We start from the raw sequence: 17,236 nt of genomic DNA, 5'->3' as shown, positions 1-17,236 counted from the left end.
AGTCTACTGATTTCAAAGGTAAATCTCATCTATGGAAAACACCCTCACAGATGGTACCCAGAATACTATTTGACCAAAGATATGAGTATCTAGTGGCCTAATCAAATTGACACATAAAATTAACCATCCCGGCGCCTATATTGTGACCATAGCATCATTATCACAACTATTACTATACTAACAGTGAAATTCAGGAAAACCAGAGAGACAAATTGTTTCTACACATTGAAGTTACAAGATGATACTGAAATGAAAGTGATTTAATTTTATTACAACGTATAGAATGTGGTACTTTTATTTTGAATGTTACACTTTCTTGCTGTTTGAATAAGTAATCACCTTTGATTTCCTACAAATGCAGAGTGAATACTTATGTGTGCAGAGGAAAGCCGAGTGTGGGAGAAATATAATGTTTGAATTATTAAACAGATTTTTAAATACTTTAGCATCTTGTCACTGTTCCTTGGTATCACTATACAATTAAGGTAAATATCAACTTAATTTCTTTATATTTCACTTATATGATCATTTACTATATGGTTTTAGCTTTCAGCATAAAAGTACACTTGTAAAGAGCACACAGCTTTTAGGATTGAGATGGTGATTTCATTTCAGGTCTTCAGTAGACTTGTGGTAGGAAAATAAACAAGTGACATAATCATGGTCATTGCCTGAACTTGCTTATTTTATGAACTGTAATAAAAATGCTTGTTATCAAACATTAGGTATGGAGCATTTTGAACTCCTTGGATGAAATACTTAATTTGAATTACTCAACCTTATAAATAAATTTAAAAGATTAATTGACCTGCACAAATTTGTTACCAACCTTCTCTCTCCCATGGTGGCTAACTTATAGTAAAATGAAGGGAATTAACATTCCTTTCTATGTCCCTCTCAGATATTAGTAGTCACAGGGGTTGAGAAGATCACTACCTCTTACCCAGTGTGGACATGCCACAATCCACTGAAGTGTGGTGTGGGAAAACAGCTCACATCAGGGTAGAATACAGATTTAGGATCATTGAAGGTCTATGGATTTGGCCTAAATTTAAAGTAATGAATAATAAAAATATTTAGAGAATAGGGTTTCTGTGCCAGGAATGAATGGTCTCCTTAAGGGAAATCCCTAGATGAAATGACTTGGGGAAAAACATCCAGTCTGAAAACTGGCTTCTTTTTTGTCCTATTTCTCTCTGAAAATAGCTACAAACAAAAGAACTAAAGAACAAAATAAACAGAGGCTTGACGGTACAACACTTTCTTCCCTCATCAGTAGTTAAATCACAGGAGAATAGGCAATACAGGAGGAAGCAGTGAGAGAGAGAGAGAGAGAGAGAGAGAGAGAGAGAAACAAGGAGAGGAGAAATAAAATGAGCTGGTGAGATAAGTCCTCTCCAGAATTTGCAGAGAAACTGTGGGTTTAGTAGGTCAGGAACAGACTCCAGGAAGGCTCCTCAGGGAACTGTGTTGTCCCTGATTCTCCAGTTTTGGATAGGCTTTCTTGAAGCTTTGACCCTTCATTTGTGCTTAAACCTAACAGGAGACTCAACTAGCCAATCACTTCCAACTAAAGGTTCCAGGCATCTGCGACAAACAATGCTACTGTCCTTTACTGTTCCTCCCTCCATACATAGTCCACATTTAGCACCATCAATATGGGTTAGTAGACCTCAACCTTCTAAACATAATTTTAAAACAATTCTAAGTAGGGGCGCCTGGATGGCTCAATGAGTTGGGTGTCCAACTTCGGCTCAGGTCATAATCTCACAGTTTGTGAGTTCAGGCAACACAGTGGCTCACCGCTGTCAGCACAGGGTCCGCTTCAGAGCTTCAGATCTTCCATCCCCCTCTCTCTGCCTCTTCCCCACTCTTGCTCTCTCAAGAATAAACAAAACATTTAAAAAATTCTAAATAATATTCATTCTGTCCCCATCCTTATTGACTTACAAAAGGAGTTTTTATAAATTATGGAGGTGGTAATACAAACCTTTAGGAAAAAGATAGATTGGTTAATAAATGGGTGAAGTAAAGCAAGCCAGAGCAGGGAAAAGAATATGGAAGTATTTTAAGGGATGTAATCCTGAAGGCTGGATGTTGCCCTTTTGAGTTGGCTGAAAAATAAAGAACATATGAGTAATGATGTAACTAGAAGGAATCGCAGGAATGGAATGCAGTGAAAATATGAGCTATGCAATGGGATTAGCCATGGCAAGAACAGAGAGACTTGAATATCTGTAATGACTTCAAAAAAGAATGTCCTGGCCCAGTGGTAAAAGGCTGATGTAAAAAAGAACCTTGCTTTGTGAAACTTGTAGGGCAAACAAAGAATGCAAGGATTGACTGGGTGGGGGCAGGGGGGATTTGTGTCATTTCAGCAACTTACACATATGGGAAACAGACTTTTGTGACAGGGAAGCTATTATATAGCAATAATGACTGCATGAAAATAGTATCAAATATTGCATTTACATTTCACATTAAAAATTTTTTTAATGTTTTATTTATATTTGAGAGAGAGAGACAGCATGAGCAGGGGAGGGTCATAGAGAGAGGGAGACACAGAATCCAAAGACAGGCTCCAGGTTCTGAGCTAGCTGTCAGCACAGAGCCTGACGTGGGGCTCGAACCCCCGAACTGTGAGATCATGACCTGAGCTGAAGTCAGATGCTTAACCGATTAAGCCACCTAGGCGCCCTCATGTTTATTTTTTAATTTCATTCTTTCAGAGACACATAATATGGAATTTAGGATTGTTGGGTTTTGATCCATGACAGTCTTCTGCTGAGAAAAAAAAAATTCTAAGGACATTTTTTCCCACAGATTTCTAAGGAAATATTAGTGTGGCTGATATTTGGAGTGCATATTAAGAATTCAGCATGCAAAAATAAATTAAAGCCAAACCTAGATTTCCATTGATGTTGAGTAGGATGCAAGACATGTAAATAAGAGAAACCATATAAGTAAAGAGAAAGTAGACTCCTTGTAAAAATTATTTTTAATTTTGTTGGCTAAAGCATCTGTGAAAAGACTAGATTCTATCAAAACCTTATTAAAAACATCAGAGTGTAACAGTCTAGGTTTCACAAATATAAATGCGTCTAGCCACCATTCTGTGAATTTGAACAAGCAAAGCAGGTTGAGCACAAGACACCAGTAATGGAAAATTGGTGGCTGTCTTGCCTGTCTAAGGCATTCAAAATTCAATTAGGAGCAAAAACCTAGTCTGACTGAACAAATACCTTCAAAGGTGCTGGTTCTCAAAAGCTGAATCTGTCAAAACTACTTGGAATTTGTACATGATATAAAGTAGTTTCTTTGCTTTTTATAATCCAGTACTTATATTTTTGAAATTATATCATGCCAAAGAAACATGGGGATGGGGGTGTGGTTGAAGAGTCAATGTCTTTTTTTTTAATGTTTATTTGATTTTGATAGAGAGAGAGGAGAGCACAAAGAGGGGAGGGGCAGAGAGAGGAGGACAGAGAATCCAAAGCAGGCTCCCCACTGATGACAGCAACCCCAGTGTAGGTATTAAATACATGAGCTGAAGTCAGACACTCAACTAACTGAGCCACGTAGGCACCCCAAAGAGTCAATGTCATGATTCAATGACAAACATATATTGAATACATACTTTCTACTTGATATTAAATGTGTATTCTTATTGCTGTTGTCTCACTTTTCTCATGATTACTCCTGAAGAGACTGGTATTTTTCCGTAAAAGTTTCGTACTTGAGGCTTAAGGGAATATGCTTTTAAGAATAAATAGAGGGGCACCTGGGTTGCCTAGCTGTTTAAGCATCTTACTCTTGGTTTGGGTTCAGATCAGGAACGCAGTATTCATGGGTGTAATCCCCTCATAGGGCTCTGCGCTGGCAACACAGAGCCTGTTTGGGATTCTCTCTTTCTCCCTCTCTTTTTGTCCCTTCCTTGCTCACACACTCTTCCTCTCTAAAAATAAATAAGTAAACATTATTTTACAAAAGAATAAATGGAGAAAATTCCTTCTGTGGTTTTCAAAACACATTCCAAGAAGAATGAAATTATAACCTACAGAGTCTTTCTTTACATTTATTGGAAAACTTGAAAAAAAATCCCTTAACCTTTTTAGGGACTTAACATCATTTTAAAATATTTCAAATTAAAGCATCATTATAGTTCTTAATAATCTATGATAAAAATGCTTCTGAAGCACCAACAGCAAGCAGAGTTTGATTTGAGCCAGCACTAGTCACTTCGGTGAGCATCAGAACCATAGGCAAGTGCTACAACATAGGCTCCTGGGCTCCATCCTCAAAGGTTCCCATTCCCGTTCCAGAGGACAAGGGGGGAGCGTAAGCATTTGTATTTCCAGCAGGTTCCTGGATGACATTGATGCAGCCGATCTATTGACCACATTTTGAGTAGCACCGATTTTGGGGATGTCCCGAGAAGCACAGTGTATGCTGACAATTTAAATTATGTTTTTCAGAAACATAATTTCAACTGCTCCAGAAGAGCTAAGTGCCGAGAAACCAACGTCAGTTCTGTACAGATACAAGGTGATGCTGATTATTTCATCAACCATCTTGGAGTTCCCACGGTGCAGTTTGCCTATGAGGACACCACAGCATTAGAGGTGATTGTTCTTAACAATGAAAAATTTCTCTCTCTCTCTCTCTCTCTCTCTCTCTCTCTCTCTCTCTCTCTGTCTCACGCACACGCATGCACGCACACAAACACACACACACACACACACACATTATATATATAGCAGATTTGCAGAGTTTGATTTTAACCTGGCTATTTGTCTTTCTTATCAAATTGGTCACTATAGAGAGCTGCTTCATTTAAAGAGTTATTCTTGTTGTTTAGAGGCTTTGTAACAGTATTTGAAAACATCAGCTCTTTCCAATAGTGTTGAATTCAATTTAAAAAGATTTATACTGTCACATTTTCACAGTATGCTTCGCAACAAGAAGTTTGCAGTAGTTGGATTAACATCAAAACATAATTGTAATCTTCGGTATTCACAGAAACAGATGACATGTGCAATAGATTCTCCTCTCCTTGCCCAAGGGAAAATGTGTTTCATGTGCTGTATATTAATGTGAGTCTTGTGGATTAGCTGCCCAAAGTTTGTCAATAGTTTGCCTGCCCAAAGAGATACTACTTTTTTTGTGAGAATAGAAGGCTTTTTCCCCAAGATTATCTCAGAGGCCTGATTTATCGTAACTAAGTCTATGTTCATCCATCTATTGGCCTTTAAACCTTTTGATCCCCCTCATAATTATGTCACAGGAAACTGGTTCTCTGTGAAACAAAACCTATTGAAATATTTTGACTTTTACAAGTTGTGCATGCTTTCTTGGGAGCTATTTGAAATCTGGAGATGGTGACCCTCTGGAGGTAATTGTTATATTAACAAAACTGTGGCTGGAAATAGAGTAAAGCCTGTTTTGTTCTTCAACTATACATACTCCTGAAAAGTTGTGTTTGAATTACATTTTTAAAGGCTCAACTTCAGATACGCAGTATCTTAATTTCTGCTACTTCAGTATATTTGGCTCTATGTTTCTCTGTAGCACTCCCACGCTCGTCCCTTAGTTCCCTTGTAAACAGACAATGGTCACTAGCAACTTATATTCATGGAGAGAGAAGCCCTGGGTGAAGCCCACTAGTGTAGTGGGATGAATTCTTGGGTAATAAAAAAGTTATTATAATTTATCCTTTTTAAATTGTATTTTCATCTGCTATTGTGTAAACGTGGGATACATGTGTATAGGTATCTTTTCTTTCACCAGTCATACTATATACACTTAAATGTAACCAACGTATTAAGGCATTAACTCATTTTTAATTTTCCTGCTTGCTATCATTTATATTTTTTAAATATTTATTTATTTTTGTAAGAGAGAGAGATAGGGAGAGGGAGACAGAGAGAGAGAGAGAGAGAGAGAGAGAGAGAGAGAGAGAGAGGACAAGTGGGGGAGGGGGGAGAAAGAAAGAGGGAGACAGAGGATCCAAAGTGGGCTCTGTGCTGACAGCAGAGAGCCTAATGTCAGGCTCAAACTCACAAACTGTTAGATCATGACTTGAACTGAAGTCGATGCTTAACTGACTGAGCCACCGAGGTGCCCTCCTACCTGCTATCTTTTAGTATCTCTTTATCATCCTCCTATCTCAGCCCATCCAACTCATGTCATGTTGACATGTTGAATGATAGCTTTTATTCCATACATATCTAATTTGTCCTGGTTGAATTTTAAGCCAAGAAATTCGACAGACAGAATAGTATAGCCTGAAGAATGGGTCTATACTTAACCCTTGACTCTGACACTTACTAGACAAATGAGTGAACCTCTTTCAGAATTATTTTATATTACAGAGGAGGAACCTTGGTATACTTAAGGAATCTACTTCATAGAGCCCTGGTAAGGATTAAACGAGATGACTGCATGTGATAGACTTAGCTAATATTGAGCATATAATAGGGTCTCCATCAACCATAGCTATCATAACAGGTATGATTATCTGCGTGAAGGTTCACCATATTAGTGGAAGAATTTCCAAACTTTGTAAACAAGAACACATTTAGTGGAAAGGTGGGGCTTATTAATTATTAGGGAAAACAAACTTCTAAGGCTGAAGAGAGAGAATCTAATGAGGATCAGCTAGACAATCTGAGGTGTCAGTAGACGGATTTGTAAACAGGTCACAGTGATGTTCTAAGAAGGCACTGTTACCACAGTGAACCCAACTCCTGTGGCTAAAGTCTATCTACTAGAACAGGCTTCGTTTGAAAAACCTCATCAGTTTTTCAAATATACCCCAAATGTTTAACTCCCATCAGCAAAATTATTTTTATTATATCTGTCTCTAAAAAAACAAATAAAAGAGAACCGCCGATGCTTTTTAACAAATGGCCTTCTTTATAATGCTTTAGTGTTGAAAATAAATTTAAAGGGTTTGTCCCTTGCAATATATAAATGCTTAAGATAATTTTGTGTGGCAAATTCTTACAAGAACAAATAATAACAATTGCTTTCTGTGTTAACCTATTATAAACATATGTATACATTGACATGAATCATGTACATTGACAGGCTTTATCCATGATATAAATAATATTTATTACATGTCAATTATTAAAGCAGGTGAGTAAATTAGAGCTTTTTCATGAATTTACTATTAGATATAAAAATATAATGTATGTGTATATATTTACATATTATATAATATATAACGCATATAATATATAAAATAATATCTACCACTTATTGAGTACTTGATGTGCTAAGTATTTTTATCTTATCTTTCCTAATATTTAAAATATCCTAATGAGTCAGTTTTTATTACTAACACTTATTTTGCTGAGGATGAAATGAAGCTTAAAATCAAGTAGCTTTTCCAAGGCCATAAAACTAGTAAATAGCCAAGATAGTGATTGACTTTAGATCTTTTTAAGAGTAGGCGTGTGTTCTCAACGATTACACTGAAGGTTGCAAATTGGAAGCCTACAGGCAAAATCCAGTTCACAGATATATTTTGTTTACTGAGAAATTGTTTCTCCCATGAAAACAATGGGCTAAGTTGTGCCGTACTCACCAGCTTCCCGCGCTCTTTACTAAGGGTCTGCCGTGTTGTTTGTGCTAGAGTGCGGTTAAGAAGAATATTTCTTCAATGCCTGCTGCCATCACAAATTGGGAAATGAAACAATCAACCTAAAGGGCCACATGCTTCACCACACTGATGTTGCCTAAGTTACCTGCCTGGTCCCTACAGAAGCTCAGTTCATTATCACTGCGCTCATTTTGGTAAAAGCATCAGGTGGATAATTCTACAGTCCTTTTCACGTTATACATTGTATGTGTTCTAAACGAGCTAATTTTATAATTATAGTCCTGTTTTTACAGAAATTATCCTTAAATTTTATTTGGGTGATTATAATGCTAACTTTAATATTTCTGCCATAATTTCTAATCCAGCAGATTGATTATAGATCTATTATGATCAGTTTCAACAAGGGAGTAATGATAATAGGAACAAAAACTATAGGAAAACAAAAGTAGTGCCACAGACACCACTTTTAATGGACACATGGGCTATTATTCTAAAATTATTTTTGATGAAATATGGCATTTTATAACCTCAGTTCCCAATATTTCATGTTTCCATATTCCCACCAGTACCTTTCCCTGATAGCATCTCTGGGTGCTTATAGATTGCACAGATTACTGGAAGCACAGTTCTTCTTTAGTTTTTCTTGGGATGGATAGTCTAATTATCCAATAATTACATTTCACAAATGCAAAGCAATGTATGGATTTGCCAAGTGCTAGAATTATTCCTTCTCATAAAATATTGCCGTTAATTGAAATGAAATGTCTTTCGTTGTAAGTTTCATTTAAATAAGGTTTTCAATTTGTAAACATTGTTGCACCTGTTAGAAGAAGCATTCCACACAGATTAAATACAATACAGAGATTGCTGAAAAGGAAATGAAAAGACAGATGCTTTCTGATTAAGAGTGTAATATTTATGACAGGCTGGTGGTCCGAAGCACATTTCTTCTGTCACTTAACAGCTGTTTCACATAATTTTTGTTCCAGATCAGTATATTTACTCTCCATGGGGCATGTCAGAGGGTCTGGCTTTCTTAGTATATCGAAAGATCAATCCATGCCCTAGCAAACTTTCTACCACAACTGAAGCTCTGGGTCCTCACTCTGTTTAACCTTATATTTTTTGCTCTCCTGCTTGAAACATCTATTTTAAACCCAATTTACCTCTATAATGGAGCATTTAACATTTAAATGATGATGAGATAAAGAGGTATTATAGCTTTTATATAGCAGAGTTTTTTGCATAATTGTTTCAATATCATTTAGTAACCCAGCAACTGAAAGCCCAGTAGCATAGGTGTTTTTTTTAAAATAGCTTATTGTCAAATTGGTTTCCATACAACACAAGTGCCCTCCTCCATCACCTCCACCTCTTTCCCCCCCTCCCCCTTCAACCCTCAGCTCATTTTCAGTATTCAGTAGTCTCTCAGGTTTTGTGTCCCTCTCTCTCCTCAACTCTCTTTTCCTCTTCCCTTCCCCCTGGTCCTCCATTAGGTTTCTCCCATTCTCCTGTTAGACCTATGAGTGCAAACATGGTTTCTGTCCTTCTCTGCCTGGCTTATTTTGCTTAGCATGACACCCTCCAGGTCCATCCACTTTCCTACAAATGGCCATATGTCATTCCCTCTCATTGCCATGTAGTACTCCATTGTGTATATATACCACATCTTCTTGATCCACTCATCAGATGATGGACATTTAGGCTCTTTCCATGTTTTGGCTATTGTTGACAGTGCTGCTATGAACACTGGGGTACATGTGCTCCTATAGCATAAGTGTTTTGAAACTCTTATTCTTTTTAAATTAGATGGCTTTGATACCAGTTTGATTCTTAAATTGATATACAGCAGCAGGAGTACCTGGGTGTGTGTGTGTGTGTGTGTGTGTGTGTGTGTGTGTGTGAATGTTAACATTAAGGTAATTTTATCACAGAAAAATAATTAATTTGTTCAGATACAATAAGATAAAAATACTACAATACACATGGACACATTCTGGAGCAAAATAACTCATAGTTTACATCTTGGTTCCTCATGTTTTATTCTACTAAGTAGAAGACTAATTTATTGTACTTTAATTAGTGATAATTCTTTCATTACATTTTCTGTTTGGAGCTTAGTCACTGACACTGTTATGTTAACAGGTAATAACAGTTCAAAAACCTCTCAACTTAAGGAACCAAATAGTTGTGCATAGCTATGCGTATGTTGTACTGATGTTTTGCAGTATCTGATAGAATCTGTCTCATAGCAGTAAAACTTATGTAATGTCACTTATAAATGAGATTTTACCTTTCTACTTTTGACTTCAAAATGCCAGTTAGACATGGGATAGAAAGGGGTGCTTTAGAGTTCTCTCTAGTTCATTACTTCTCTTTCAATTTATTTTAGGAAGAGTACTTTCAGTGTCAATCAAAGCATATGGTATTATTATCAGATCAGACTTGATTCATTTAGGGCAGAGGTTCTTAAACATTTTGTACTAAAAACCCATTTACTTTCTAAAAGTATTGAAAACCCCAAAGAAAAGAGCTCTTGTTAGGTGGCTAATATGTGTAAATATTTACTACATTAGGAATTAAAACTAAGAAAATGTATATTTATTTAAAAAACAATAATAAACTTGTTATGAATTAACATAAATAACTTATGTTTGTGGAAGAGAATTATATTTCCCAAGATGAGGAAATATCAATTAGAAGAGTGACATATTTTACATTTTTGCAAATCTCTTTATTGTGGCTTAATATGGGATAGCTGGATTCTCATATGTGTTTCTATATTTAATCTCCTGTTATATGTTGGTTGAAATGTATAAAGAAACTCTAGTCATACTCTCTTTACATAATGGCAGGTACTTTCCTGTGATGCTACACTGGGATTTGATAAGGATTAGTGTTCTAGAGGTTAGTTTCAATGTGGAATCTGAACCCATATTGACAAGCTTTTTGTAACCTGTACACTTATGATTGTAGGGAGAAAATGAGAGTGTGAAGGCATGTGATGTCATTATTATTATGAGAATAGTGTTGATCTCATGGATCTTTGAGAGTCTCTGACCACACATGGAGAAATGCTGACTCGGGAAAATGGCCTTGGTTAAACTAGCCTACTTCACCCTTTATATCTGACAAGGTGTTCAACATTGCTCTTTTTTTCAAGAATTTGAACTGTGATTCTAGATAAACCTGCGTGTGTATTTTCCGGGCATCTTTGGGTATTGCCATCCCATTCACCTGACAAACAGCATGAAGAAGCGAATATAACACTCTCATAAACTGTGACTCTACAAAGAATTCCACTTCTGAGAAGCCTTCCCTTAGAAGAGAAGGTTAAACCCCAATCAACAAATCAACAGTTATAGAGCAGACTTGAAAAGCTTTGATTGTACAGTGTATGAAATGCCTGTCACAGAGGGAGTGCTATTAAAGTTGCTATATGTTTCCAGGAGCCTGAGGAGTAAACACAAGAAATTGAAATATGAGACAGATATTGAAAAAACAAAGAGTGAAGAAACTCTTAAGACTCAAATGGATAATTCAAGAGATCATACTTCAAATTGCCTAATATTTAGAAATGGCTGCAAGGAGGACAGATTTCCCCTAGCAGTTGTCCTTGTTTGGAATTCTAAGTAAGAACATTTATTCCAAATGCCTATCACCATTAGATAAAAATATGTTGCATATGTACTGTTTTAGCTCTAATGCTGTTTCAAGAATTATCTTGTGATCATCCCTGCTATGAGGAAAGTTATTTTATAATGAAGTTTTCAATAATCCTGTAATAATGTGTACAGGTGGATTTAATGATAGACCATGTCGTAAGTTTGGCAACATTTAAGTTAAGGACAAAGAGTGACTTCAGTGTGATTTATTCAGATATTTGTTAATTCAAACTCATTTATTTGGCCAGCAGTTATTAAGTATTTGCTGTAATCCAGTGCTATGTCAGAAGTTCAAAGATGAATAAAATCTGTTCTCTTTCTCTTAAAGTGCCCACAGCCTAGGTTAGGACCCAGACATATAAATAGTCAAGTAAAGAAACGTCAGTAGAAATTTTTAACTGACTTCCACTTAATCAACTTGTGGAACTCATTGACAATTTCCACTCCTTTAAAACACGAAAATCGATTCCCAAAGCCTCCTGAAGCTCATCATAGGAGATCTTTTCTGAATTTTTGCACACTTGTGTTTTCTCAGGTTATGTGGTATGGTTGCCTGGAGTCAGCTGTTTTGTCAGATCTATATATGCTCTTGGTATTTGTTATAAATAATAAGGTAATTTAACTGCTACATTAACTTGTGAATCATGAATATGAACAAAATTACTTCTAAGAAACCTATAGTGATAACACCCTGAAAGGTGAATTATTACTAAAAAATTGATATGTAGTAGATCAAGCAACTCTTAAAAGATTTGGGGAAATCATATTAATCTATATGCATTTTGCATTCAGTTTCCTTCACAAACATCTCTAATAATTCCACTTTATTTTTTTAATGTTTTTTAAAATTTTCTTTAACGTTTCTTTACTTTTGAGAGAGAGAGAAAGAGAGTAGGGAGGGGCAAAGAGGGAGACACAGAATCTGTAGCAGACTCCAGGCTCTGAGCTGTCAGCACAGAGCCCAATGCAGGGCTTGAGCTCACGAACCCTAAGATCATGACCTGAGCCAAAGTCAGAAGCTCAACTGACTGAGCCATCCAGACACCCCATAATAATTCCACTTCAAATAAAAAGCAGCTTGAAATGTGATGACATTAGGACGGGAAAGAAACAATAGAGCTTTATTCAACAGGTCAGTGTTTAAAGAAAACATCTTGGTTTTTTCATCAAAATACTAGCCAATAAACATGCATTCACAAGATCTAAATTAACATATAATACTTTACAAATGTATTTTTTCTGATTATTTAATTGAACTAACTTCTAAATAATTAACTTGCCAATCAGTGGGACAAATCATACTAGCTAAGATGGCATATACTATACAGTGAAGTGGTAAAGGTAGGGTAGTATCAAGGAAAAGTATATTTAATGCATATAGCATTTGTGGTAGGCATTGGTTTGTTTTAAGTCCTTTAAGCATGTTAGTTCATTTAAATGAATTCTTGTACTTATAACCGGTACTTATGAGAAAGGTACTAGTATTACTACTTTCATTAAAGATGGAACCAGGCACAAAGGATCAAGTAACTTGGCTAACATCACACATATCTACTAAGTGGTAGAATAAGGTTGAAACCAGCACTGCAGCGCCAGGTATCTGGGCTTTCCCCCTGGTTTTAAACTGTTTCTCAAGGCTTTCTACATTAAATGAACTAGCTCTAATATGCTCTCCACCTCACACTGTCTTCAGAGTGCAGTGTAAAACCGTGGTGTTTCTTACTTTTCCTCCTTTCCTATACAAAGGTTCTAAACATTTCAGCTTTGACAATTCTTAAAGTTAACCAATAGCTGCAAGTGGGTAATATTTCTTAACTGAATTTAAAATGAGCTCATAACTTATATATAATGACAAAACTGATATGAAGATTTCATCATAGTAATTTATTATAGTCTTATCAAAAAACAGTTTATAATTTTATTTCCAAGTTAGTTCTGGAAGATGAGGAGAGGGTAAGTTTGTCTCTTCTAATTTCAAAGATAATGACATATTTCTTCCCGTGGAATATTATGACATCTGAAACCATTTTGGAGATTAATTTAGATGACTTTTTAAAATGAATAATTAAAATGTTAACAGCAATTTTGGTGCCCATATGCTCCAACTATAAACTCCAGAAGGAAACGGCATATCTAGAGCTCATGAGGCTGTGGTTGATGACTATGGCCATGACTGAATCTCCTTGTCCATTCCCTAACCTCCACAACTCCATGCAATTTTATTTGCATCTGGAATTGCAGATTTGTAACATCTGCTTCACAGTTTATAGTGTTTCAGACAGAAGCTTATAGTTTTGTTTGTTTTTTAATAAGCAAATGTTTCTATAGAAACTACAAAGAAAGACACAACACTGGCCTTTGAAGTCTCATAAATGTTAAAAAGAAATGGATGGAAGCCAAGGCCACTTGCTTTTAAAGATCACTATTGCTTCCTCATGAAAGTACTGGCTTTTATATTAGTCTCAAGAGAGCTACAGTTGTCTTCCATCTTTCATGATGCTTGTCCCTGTGATTTTAATTGAATGGAGAGGATTCTGAAAGAGAACAAAGTATTTATCAGTATTTTGATTTCTATAGTCTCTTGTCAATAGCTTTACTGTTGGAATTATTTTGATCCATTTTTCTCTTTATTAGTGAAGAATGTTTAAAATCTAAATAGTGTTGTGTTTATGTAGTACAGATCAGTGGGTAAAAGTAGGAAAAAAGTAGACTGTAACTTTATGCACAAGGGTCATTTTTAGTTCTTGAAACTGGTATCTTGTCACTTTATTCAATGATAATTCTTATCAGAGCAAATATTATGTATACTCCATGTTAGGAGACAACTTCTTCCTTTTGTTTAATTTTTTAAAATTTTTAAATGTTTTATTTACTTTTGAGAGGAGAGAGCACAAGCAGGGGAGGGACAGAGAGAGAGAGAGAGAGAGAGAGAGAGTCTGAAGCAGTCTCCAGGCTCTGAGCTGCCATGCAGAGCCTGATGTGGGGCTGGAACTCACAGCTGTGAGATCATGACCTCAGCCAAAGTTGGATGTTTAACCAACCAAATGAGCCACCCAGATGCCCCTCAAGATAAATTCTAATTTATCACTTAAGTATACATATAGGAAAGTTGAATTAAAAAATTTTTGTTTTGTATTGCTGAGATTTGTTGTTAAAAATAATACAGTCAGATAAGGGCATGGCAAAATACTATGGTAACATGTAGGCACTTATTTTTTATACTGGCCACAGGTCCAGGTTAGGTATGGAAGCTCCATTGCCTGTCACTGGTTTGCAGACTCCCACAAGTTGTGATTTTGGACAATCCAAGTGGTCAGAGTAGGATCAGAGGCATCTTTAATGAGAAGATGGTCATATGAGTGGTGACTCCACAGATATGCCTGGCTCAGAGTTTCTCTAATGGACTGACTGGAAAACAAAACAAAACAAAACAGAACAGAACAGAATACACTCATAGATTAATTGACTTTTAGAGCAACACTGATTATTGTACCCAAGTAGCTTAATTCATTCCTCCATATTAAAAAAAAAATAGAAGCTAAGAGAGATTTAGCAACTCAAACAAAAAAGTAAGTCCATACTTTAGTTATTCCTGCTCCCAGCCCAATGCTTCTATCTATAGCTGTTCTCTGCTATGCCGTAGGTTCGATTCTTTTTCACACTTCTTTCCTCAATTTTCTTGTCTCTCCCTTTCCAGTCTGGCTTCTTTCACCGTTTCCTGCACATAAGGTCATACTCTTCATATTCTTTTCTTCTTTTTTACCCTCTGCCTTTTCTGGATGGTTTTTTGCTCCCATTCTCTTTTCTCCATTCTGTTTTCAATTGTTTTAGTGACATTTAGTCTATTTAAAGTGGCTTGTGGAAGCCTAGGTGGCTCAGTGAGTTAAGCATCAGACTTCAGGTCCTGTCATGATTTCAAAGTCCATGAGTTGGAGCCCTGCGTCTGTCTCTGTGCTGACAGCTCAGAGCCTGGAGCTGATTCTATGTCTCCCTCTCTCTCTCTACCCCTTTCCTGCTCGCTCTCTGTCTGTCTCTCTCTCTCAAAATAGAATAAAGACATTAAAAAATTTAGAAAAGATAACGTGACTTGATGTGTTTAATTTGATCAGAGGTGAAGCTATAGCCTAGTTTCCCCTAACATTTCAGGGTACAGGGCAAGGGTACAAATAGGAGCTGTTATGTGGTTTAAATAAATTATTTAAATGTTATAAATCAAACTAAAAATGGTAAATAAAAGATACTTTTTCCTTCTGATCTGACCAACGCCTGTTTAAAATCATTGTAAACGCATGAGAATCCTATGCCACAAGGTGGTGACAGAGGAAGAATTGTCCCTCAACTTCTAACCCTTGACCCACCCTTCTTTTTCTGCTCACCCTTGATTCCATCCTATACCAGAAGGGGCCTTGTGTAGCTGTGTGGACACCCAGTGTGCACTTTGAAGTATAGTCCCTAGCACTCACATGGTGGCTTCTCCCCAACTTCCTGGGTCTAGGTTTGTATACTGGAGGCACAGTCTTCTCTGAAGATTAGACCTGGAAAAAAAGCCTGGTCAGTCACTGGAAGCAGATATAAGCCTCTTTGAGAAGGGAATTCTGAGATTCTAGAGTTGAAGGTAACTAGAATTTAATCTAGAAAGGGAGTCCTGGACTCTGAGTAGACACATCTGTCTCTGTTGATTTAAGATCAAAAGACCTTGAGAACCAAAAGTTCCTAAACTCTAGGTACTGAACATTAGGTATGGCAAACTGTAGACAATCCTGGTGTAGGAAAGTAAGTAGCCTTTTTCTTTTTAATTTTTTTAACACTTATTTATTTTTGAGAGAGAGGGACTGTGAGCAGGGGAGAGTCAGAGAGAGAGGGAGACACAGAATCAGAAGCAGGCTCCAGGCTCTGAGCTAGCTGTCAGCACAGAGCCCGACGCGGAGCTCAAACCCATGAACTGTGAGATCATGACCTGAGCCAAAGTCGGTCACTTAACTGACTGAGCCACCCAGGCACCCTGGAAACTAAGTATTCTTGAATAAACCTGCTCAGGTGCCTTCAATGTGTTATCTAATATTTGTTGTTAAGAAAACTGGAGTCAGTTTTTGGAGACCTAAGCCAATCATTATATTGGTAGTATACATTGGTAGTATCCACAGGTTGTAGATGTAACTTGTGTTCTAAAAGGCGTGGCTATATAACGATTGTGACCTTGAAACTATGAGGTACTCAATACAACAAGTCACTTCCAGGATATTGTTGAAAATGCGTTCCAAAATTTCAAACTTAATAAGGTATAAAAAGAAGTGAGAAGTTGTCAAAATGAAAAATATTCAGTTAAACAGACACAGTGTCTAGGGTGTGTGTTATAAAGCAAGAGTTCATTTTAGTAATCTTTCTTTTATTTTATATATTTTTAAAAGTTATTTATTTATTTTTGAGAGAGAGAGAGAGAGAGAGAGAGAGAGAGAGAGAGAGAACATGAGTGAGGGAGGGGCAGAGAGAGAACCCCAACAAAGTTCCATGCTGTCAGCTCAGGGCCCAATTTGGGGGTCCAACTCACAAAGTCAGATCATGGCCTGAGCCGAAATCCAGAGGCTGCTGCTTAAGTGACTGAGCCACCCAGACATCCCCATTTTAGTAAACTTTCTAAGCAAAGCAATGCATGATGGAACTTTGAACAAACTCTGGGCAGTCTTCAAGTGTTATCTTCTCTGTTATCTACTCCATTTTGAGGATTATGATCATGTACTACTATGAAAAGTTTATAAAATCATGTGTTTTATGAGCCCAAATGGTTTGTATATACACACCAAAATAGTTTGAATAAAGAACCATCTTTGGATATTTTTTGACAGAACAGTAGAATTTCCGTATTTGAATCTTAATGAGAAAATTGTAAATTCCAACCAAAAACACAAGTCAGAAAACTAGAAAAAAAGGAGGGAGCATCAGTTAAGGATTTAGTCAGAATTAATTT

At 36.6% G+C, this 17,236-nt stretch overlaps 1 protein-coding gene across 1 annotated transcript in view; it reads left to right on the top strand.

Moving 5' to 3' along the window:
- The window catches only part of NAALADL2 (N-acetylated alpha-linked acidic dipeptidase like 2), a 669,400-nt gene that overhangs the window by 466,536 nt on the left and 185,628 nt on the right, over positions 1 to 17,236 (top strand). The window contains exon 10 of the mRNA XM_029938743.1: positions 4,476 to 4,622. Within this exon, the coding sequence (XP_029794603.1) occupies positions 4,476 to 4,622 (147 nt within the window). The remainder of the gene's footprint in view (positions 1 to 4,475; positions 4,623 to 17,236) is intronic.

Source organism: Suricata suricatta, chromosome 5, assembly GCF_006229205.1.
Source record: "Suricata suricatta isolate VVHF042 chromosome 5, meerkat_22Aug2017_6uvM2_HiC, whole genome shotgun sequence".
In the NCBI taxonomy this organism is placed as follows: domain Eukaryota; kingdom Metazoa; phylum Chordata; class Mammalia; order Carnivora; family Herpestidae; genus Suricata; species Suricata suricatta.
The sequence above is the reverse complement of the archived record's forward strand: the minus strand, read 5'-3'. Positions and strand labels throughout refer to the sequence as shown.